General features: G+C 31.1%; 1 protein-coding gene across 1 annotated transcript; it reads left to right on the top strand.

Annotated features, from left to right (window-relative positions):
- The first annotated feature begins 8,300 nt into the window (after nt 1-8,300).
- Nucleotides 8,301-9,187, top strand: LOC116024958 (ethylene-responsive transcription factor ERF011-like). Its single transcript, XM_031266001.1, has one exon. The coding sequence runs from the start codon at nt 8,466-8,468 to the stop codon at nt 8,952-8,954; it is 489 nt and encodes a 162-aa protein (XP_031121861.1). The 5' UTR covers nt 8,301-8,465; the 3' UTR covers nt 8,955-9,187.

The following is a 9,187-nucleotide window of genomic DNA, read 5'->3' as shown; positions in this document are numbered from 1 at the left end:
CTTGTGTACCACTTGTGCGTTTTGATTGTTTTTCACTTAGGTTTTCTAATTTTGTCCGACCATATATTGGACTTTATAACTTAACTCTCCCTTCAAATTTATGAGGAAATAAATCAAGTCTGTCTAGTTTTAAGTTCATACCAAACTGTATCCCAATCATTACCATGATTTATCTTGTAAGGTAAATCACTAACATAAGGTTTATTTTTAATATATTAAGTGTTCATTTTTTGTACTCAAGAAAATATATCTGAAAATGAACTTTCAGTACATTAAAAATGAATCTTTTAGTATACAAAAAATGAATATATATTTGTAGTCTACAATGGTTTACAGTATAATTTTCTGCATAATTTTGAGTCTCACACCAAATTGTACCCTTGTGAGCTCAACCTCAACCCTAACCCCATACCATACCAACTAGGTGACTAGGTGGTAAAATGGTTGTTGATGTTAACAGATAAAGATTAGTTTAATTATATTATTTGGTGTTAAACAATGTCACAAGTACTCTCATGTAATTTGACTACTGTGGGCTTAAAAAGATTTAAAAGAAAAAAAACAAAAACAAAAAACTTATCTTGGGTCAAGAATTGAAATGATGATAAGTTTATATACACAAGAAGAAGAAACCTGGTCTGTTGTTGGGAAGCACAAGAAGCTAAAACATCAAGCCTTGGCCAGTTAGATTAACACCAGATCAGATTATCTAAAGTGTCAAAGTAAATATAGATGACAGTGCCAAAGAACAGTCAGAAAAAACAACTGTTAGTTGAGTAATTGATAAGAAATAGCCAAGTGGCAGAGTTGTAGATATGTTCATTTCACTTACCCTGCAAATAAATATTGATTTTAATTAAAGAGCAAGAAATTTTGTTGCTCTACTATCGGTCCAAGAATGATGAAGGAGAAAGAAGAAAAAGAGTTATGTAAAATTATCAAAACATCCCTCCTTAATATTAACTTAAACAAAGATTTATTTATTTCACTCCTACAATTGATGAGATAATTAACAGATCGTTTGCACGTGCAATTCAGTTGGTTCTTAAGTGGTAGATTGTGAGTAAAGACACATGATTAAATCATATGTAATGAGTCTGTTCAGTCACTGTGATTTATTCATCCAAACATTTATAATACTATGCAATAAATTGTTCATTTTCTTGTAAAGTTTCATATGAATGTTTTTACCGGCATAGTTCTAATATGTTAAAATAGTTAGTTATCAATATTTTTTTTTATTTCTTTAAACAATATTAACATGATTAATACCAATGACCTTATAGTCTAGTAGCGACTCTTTTAAATGAGAGGTTATAGATTCGCTCTTCAGTGGGGGAGATATTGACTAAAAAAAATACAATGAATAATTATGCGTAAAAAAATACTAGAAATTAAAATAAACATAATAGTATTAAAATAAACATAATATTAAACATTGTCATTTTCTCATCTTTATCTCTTTTATCGACATATCAAGTATTCAATGACTTGAAATATTAAATGCGTAATAAATACATCACCATCAAGTTTTTTTTTTCCAAAAAAATTCATTGCCGACGAGAAAATGTTGTGTTTCTTGATTGTTAAGCTACACACAAATTATTATTATTTAAATAAATAGTGGAGGATTTGTTTGGATTATGTGCACATGCTAATTAAACATGGTTACTGTGGATAAGTAATTATTACTATTGGAATAATCCGGTAAAATTGTTCAGCTGATTCACTTAGTAATCACAAAGTTTAAAATTTTGACTTCATGTAAAAACTACCTATTAACCATCTAGAATTTGAGTCAGTTACCCAATTAACTAGACATGCTTCACTTAAAGTGCTCGTTTAGATAATAATTACAGTTTAAGGGCAAAAGATATTGTGCACCATGACCCGTTGCAACTTGGACCACAATAAATGCTCATTTTTAATTTATAGAAAACTTATTTTAAATAGTAAACCTAAAAATTAATGATGTTTTTTTTTTGAAAATAAAATTAATAATGTTTTAGTGCATAAAAAATGAACTTTTAAAAAATAAACTTTTAGTGTACTAAAAATGAATTTTATGTTTATGGTTCACATTACAATGTGGACCATGATCCACGATATCAAAATTGTAGTTTAAGCCAATCAGTTAAACGTGCTCCACTTAAAACACAATTTTAAATAGTGATGGCGTGATTTCCCGTTAATCAGAGTAATTATGACTGAATCTTAAGATTAATAATGCAAACTACTATTGATTAACAGGATTCATTATTAACTTGCCTTTGTTTTCTTCACTCCTACAAATTATAGACTTCGATTTCCTAAAAATTACTGTATTTATGTAGACTTATGATTCTTTTTGCCGTTAATTAAGTGGAAAGGTTTCAATTGTTTAACCATAAGCTAGCTAAGGTCAAAAGTTCGAATGCATGTTATGCATTAATAACCGAGAGCTATTTTGAATGGAATTTATGCACATAATTAGTTGCGAACCTGCGAACTATTGAAGGATAGCACCGCATTTACTACATAGTTGCACTGTACCAGATATGATTACACCGCAAAACTCATCTAGGCAAGTTGGGTGTCATTGTGGTGCAATCGTGTAGTAGTTGCAGTGCAATTCTTCAATAATTTGCAAGTTCGCAGATTTAAGGTTGGTTTCCACCTGAGAATATTATATATATATATATATATATATGTTTTTCGCTTCACTTTATTGTATTTCTCAAGACATTTTAGACGTTTTAAGTTGAAAGTAAAATGCTTTTTAAAAGTTAAACATTAAAAATTAAACAAATCAAAGTTGAGAACTGAAAGTGAAAAATCACTATGCAAATGTGTGTACATCGATACACTGATTAACTAAGGATAAAAAAAATGACTATTACATCACAATTGAAATGCTAAAATTGAGACTTACTACGTACATGATTGAAAGATTAAAAATGCTATTTTCTAAGATTAAATAATCATATTATAAATTAATAAGATAAAGTTACATTAAAACAAACTTTAATATAAAAAAAATTATGAGATATAATATTACCCTTCAATAAACTATTGAAGATGTGTCCATCTTACAATATAGTCAGAAATTTTGGTAATTATGACATTGACCTCTCAAATGGGTTGCACTGTTGCACTTATTAGCATTGACTAATTTCATAGTCACATGACCAAATGCACCTAATCTAACATTTTTTTTTTCATGCAATAATATTTAGAGAAGGTACAACTTTCCTACAAAGTCAAAGTGGATTTATAGACTTCAGCCTATTTTTCTCTTTAAAAAAATGATAAGTGTATTACAAGAGATCAGAGTAAACTCTAGCCATTTGTTTTAACTTTAGTGCATAAACATAAAACAAATGAATGAAAACTATGGCTAATTTTTGTTGGATGAATCAAAGCATGTCACGTTAATATGGAACAGAAAATAGAATAACAGTGTGAGTATGTGTAGTATTATTCTTTTTTATTATACTCATGCTTTAATTTTGAAGTACTTCAACATGGAACCAAAGTATGTCACGTCAATATGCGTCTGAAGTACTTCAAACGCAAATAGTCCTTTACTTCAGACGCAAATGACTCATTCTGTACTAGTGTCCTGTTGTTTTGAAAATTTTTTGAGTAAAATGATTTGTAAAATAGTTATTTTGAAAGCGGTCCATTAAAGTTGTTTACATTTATATAACACTCTTTTACTTTTAAAAGTGAAGTATGTATGCTACTATTTCATTGCATTTACAATAAACAACTATTTCTTTATATTCTTGCAATTTCTACACATTTTAAAAATATAAATAATAATAACATTTACAGCATGTTTGGTTCACATAATGAATTTTAAGGGAATAGGAATGTTATTCCTTGGGGAATGGAATAGACATGAAATAGAATAGAATTTGTATTCCATTGTTTGGTTCATGAAGGGAATAGACTTTAGGAATGTTATTCTAGTGTTTGGTTGGGTGAAGGAATATAAATGGAATATATGTTTAAAAGACATAAATACCCTTTTACCAAATATTATAGTAATAATAATAATAATATCAATAATAATAATAATAATGATAATAATAATAATAATAATAATAATATTATTATTATTATTATTATTATTATTATTATGATTATTATTATTATTATTATTATTATAAAAAGTGGAAGAGTTACATTGTGAGTACTTTCCTTAGTGCAAGAGAAGCACATGCCAAACTAAAATTAGGTTCTTAACCCAAAACACCATTCTAAAATCTAAAGGCACCCGCCGCCACCACTGGACAATCGAACTCACCAGGCCATCAAAAGGTTGCGACTTGCGAAGATCCTCCGGTTGGGTGGCCAGCACCAGTATGAGCAGCGGCTGATGAGATCATAGTCTCCATTTGCGAAGCCAAAGCCTCCACTACCAACTACATCCACAGACTGCGACGGAACGATCTAAAACGACGGGAAGTCGCCGGTGACCGACCGATGATCGGACCATCTGAGGCTGATCGCAAAGATTAGACGACTCCATCCTTGTCACCCATTTCATGATCCGACGAAAGAGATGAGAAGACAGAGAAAGATAGCATAAAGTTTTTAGGTTAAACAAGGGCAAAATGGGAAGTAAAATATAAAAACTATTCCTGAGAATCCAGGAATAGCCTAATACCAGGCGGGGCCCTGGTAATAGCTATTACCCTTGCAAGGGTAATAGCTCATTCCCAGGAACATTGTTCCTGGGAATACAAATGCGAACCAAACAACGGAATAGGCTATTACTGGGAATGCTATGACATTCTCTGCCTATTCCGTGAACCAAACACCCCGTTAAAGTTATTATATATAAAATTTTGTGGCACGAAGAAATCTGCACCCTTTTTAGAACTTACGAGTAGTTTAACGATTTTAGTTGGATTAAAGTAATTTTATATATAAATTATATATATATATATATATATATATATATATATATATATATATATATATATACTTCAAAATAATTAGTAGGTAAATGAATTAATAAACTAATTCTATGAGTTTGAAAAAGGGTATGTTGGTAAAAGATTTTGTCTTACATTGACAATGAATATGAATGTAGACTAGTGTATAACTATTCGTACATTGTTGCTAGTGTGAATTGTATGTTTGTATTGTTAGAATGTTTTCTTTTGCGCTTGCAAACATTAAAACATAAATCTTGAATCTTTATTATATCATATTTTGATAGTACTTTATATTTGACGGTGTTATGCTCTCACTTTATTATCATCATTATTATTATTATTATCATTATTATTATTATTTTGTAACAATATTTTCCGGCCATGTACAAGTATACAACGATTTTGTCCAGGAAAAAGTAATGCGCCGCCGTAAAATATTGTAAAAATTGATTATAAATTTGTAATTAAAAGTAGTTTCATGTTTCCTTGAAACTCCCAAAAGCCACAATCATAGGGCATCTGATCTTTTACAAAACTGTTAAGGAACATGTGTTCAAAAAAAACAACTTCCTAGTTGTCGACACATCAATGTGTTAGGGAATAGGGAGTATATGCCTATATGTTTTGCCTGCAAATAATAATATAGGGTTATATTTCTCAATTATTACCATGTATATCTTTCTTTTTTTAATAACTAATAATATATTAAAGGAGAGAAAAAACAAAAAAGGAACTATAGAGTATATAAATCTAGACTACATGACGCTAATAAGATACAAAACATGTAAGCCAAAGACGGCTCACTAATCAACACATATGTAAGCCTCTCTATAAACATATATAATTGGCTTTACAAATCGATTAAAAAGCTCTCAAATAATAACTAAATTAAATTTCAAATATGAACACTATATATATATATATATATATATATATATATATATATATATATCATACATTTTGGTATCGACTGTTTATTATTGGTTAGAATTGATACGTGTACTCCATTTCAACTAAAAGCCTAAGTTGATAGTTGGATTGCACATTTATACTTATATATTATATATATACTCAACAGTTAGCGGTATGTTCGGGTAAGGGTTGCTTTAAATAACTAATGTTCAAAAATGACTCTTTAATTGCAACTCGAAAGTCGAAAGGTGGTGAGTAGGGAAGGATTAGTATGCTTAAGCAAATTCATTGATAAACGAATACTTGTGTTAATTGGATGGTCACACACTACTCCTTTATGTATTGTAGTCTACTAATTTTGGAATCTCCAATTATTTCTTTTTGTTAATATTATTGTGATATTATCTGATCTAAATTTGAACTCGAAGACTTAACTAAAATAAAATCAACTTTCTAAAATTTGAACAAACCTAATAATCTTGTGGAAAAGTATACTGTAGAATGATGGCCGTGCATTTAATTTTATATAATCATAATAATGATAAGTCCTATTGCAGCCTTATTTATTTATCTTTCCATCCGTCCACCCACTAACCGACCGACCTTTCAGTCCTATTAAAATTTCTATGAACAAAAGAAGGAAAAAAACACAAAAATTAAAAGTGGCAAAGTAAATAATAATTCGACCAAATCTTTTGTTTATGAATTGAACTGTGACAGTACACTTGAATAAAGTTTGATGCTTCGAATTCCATCAATTTTTATCATGCATGTCGAGTAATATATGGATTAAATTTAGTCAATTAATAAAAATTTAATGTTGATATTAATATTTTTTATGAGTTGTTATTGTTCAATCTCCTTCTGATCTTTTACCTGTTAGGATTATTGGGCGATTTTCACTCCATATCACACACAATTCTGTAGTTATATTTTTTGACCCACCAACTATACCTTGACACAAGTTTTTTTTTTTTTTTTTTTTTGTGGGGGACTACAATCGTCTAACATTATATATAATATTTGTTCAATATAATTATGCCAATTCAACACCTTTGATTAGGATGATATTCGAACCTGTGACCTTCTAAAATGCGATAGTATTTTGTCTAATATTGATGATGAAATGGTATCCAATACTACATGTGAGGAGGTAAATCGATATAATTTAGTTTCGAGACTCAACACCCATATCCCAAACCTCAAACCCTCAATGTTCATAGCCTTTTAAGAGCAGTACAATATATTATTACACTTGGTATTATTGTAAATAGTTTCCAATGGTAAATGGTATTATTGAAAAAAAAATCACAATATATATAATCTATGATTATACCCCGTGTTGTTGGAAATGACTTCTATAGTACTAAATAGTAAATACAATTAGATTAGATACTAGTGAAAAATCATTTCAATATTATATAAAATGTCATTGTTGCCAATCCGCAAAATAGATGTTCCCTAATATTATAATCACACAATACAAATATTAAATATAAATTATATATTGGTGTAAAGTATAAGTTTAATCTATAATTATTTATATAACATTTTGTAAATTTTATTCCTATTTATTAACATGAGAATAGACTTGAAAAAAAAAAATCTTCAAAAAAAAAAATGCATTTGACGGGTTTGGAGGAGAAGCTCGTGGCCATCTTCGTCCTCAACCATGACTCTCGTCCTCGTAGAGTCATCGTTCTCAGTCTAGTTAACTTAAAATTTTAGGAGGGCACATTCTTATTTTTTAAAAAGATGATATCTATAATTTTTACCATATTTTGAAAGGATCTTGCCAAAATTAAACTAAATCAATTTATAGTTATGTATGGTATCGAATCTTTAGGAATCTAATTTTCTTATTTAGTAAAAGACATTCCATGCATGCTCTACTTGTATATAAACCTTGAAAAAGGAATTGTAAAAAGTTTACAATCTTCAATACACAATGCAATATAGACTTTGCTATTGATTCTCCACTTCTCTATTTTATGATCTATACATTTGTTCTTCCATGGTTTATGACTTTATGTTCTCTATTTTATGATCTATACATTTGTTCTTCCATGGTTTATGTTATTCGGTCGTGGATCTCAAAGATACCTAATTAGTTTGGTAACTAAAAGATTTTTAGTTTGATTCCTCTAAAAGTTGTCTACTACTTTCTTGATTTGAAGTGACATATATGAGCAATATATAAATTGGTTTACATTTTTCGGCTAGAGTTATGTGATAAATTTTATCTAAAGTACATCTTTGAATACTGATGGTTAGCTTTTTGATTTTCATAAATCAAAGATTAGGTGCATATTTGTTAAGAATTTGAATTGAAGTGATGATTGAGTAGAGTGAATAATTTAGAATGTAGTCCAGCAAGAATAGGGCGCTGTGTCGGTGCTTTAAGATTTTGTTTTATCGTACTATAAATATTCAAAGTTTTCTTTTCCAACCCAACTTTTGGATGCCTCTCTCTCCATGATTCCCCCATGAACGATTTCTAATCAAATTTTTTTGTTGAAGATTTCTAATCAAATTAGTTACGGACTATATATACATATACACGCCCCTTATATATATACACATATATACATAGATATAAGAGTTTAGAGAGAGAGAGAGAGAGTTATGGAGGGCCAACGCGGCGGAGGCGATGACGGCGGGTGTTGCTCCGGGAAGAGAAAGAAGGAGAGACCCTACAAAGGAATTCGGATGCGGAAGTGGGGAAAATGGGTCGCGGAAATCCGGGAGCCCAATAAGCGGTCCAGGATATGGTTAGGCTCTTACTCGACGCCGCTCGCGGCGGCGAGGGCTTATGACACCGCCGTTTACTACCTCCGCGGGCCATCGGCCCGGCTCAATTTCCCCGAGCTTTTGCCCGGCGACGCCGCGGGCCTTAACGGGCTTAACGACTTATCGGCGGATTCGATCCGTAAGAAGGCAATCGAAGTGGGCTCCAGCGTTGACGCAACTCAGACGACCTCCCTGCGCGGCGGCGGCGGTGGCGCCGCCGTCCAGGAACAACCGCCGCCGCCGTTGACGGCTTGCCGTCTTCAGGCCAAGCTCGACTTGAACGAAAAGCCCGAGCCCGAAGACCCGAATCTTGATTACTTCTGAGCCTTTGCCCACAAAAGGCGAAATCCCTCGTCCCACGGTCCCGCATCCCAGCTTGACAGGATTGTGGAGAGAGCTGATCTTCTTCGTCTTAATAAGTTTTGTTTTCCTTGTTTGAGTTTTAGGTTGGAAAAAAAAACATTTTTGTTGTAGTAAAAAGAATGAATGTGAATATGTTATATCTCTCTTTGTCTCCATTTTTATTTTATTCTTGAGCACAAAATTTCAACATCTAA

The sequence above is a fragment of the Ipomoea triloba genome, chromosome 7 (genome assembly GCF_003576645.1).
Source record: "Ipomoea triloba cultivar NCNSP0323 chromosome 7, ASM357664v1".
Taxonomy (NCBI): domain Eukaryota; kingdom Viridiplantae; phylum Streptophyta; class Magnoliopsida; order Solanales; family Convolvulaceae; genus Ipomoea; species Ipomoea triloba.
The sequence above is the reverse complement of the archived record's forward strand: the minus strand, read 5'-3'. Positions and strand labels throughout refer to the sequence as shown.

Coding starts and splice junctions, on each gene's coding strand:
- LOC116024958 (XM_031266001.1), top strand. CDS start 8,466: ATGGAGGGCCAACGCGGCGGAGGCGATGACGGCGGGTGTTGCTCCGGG.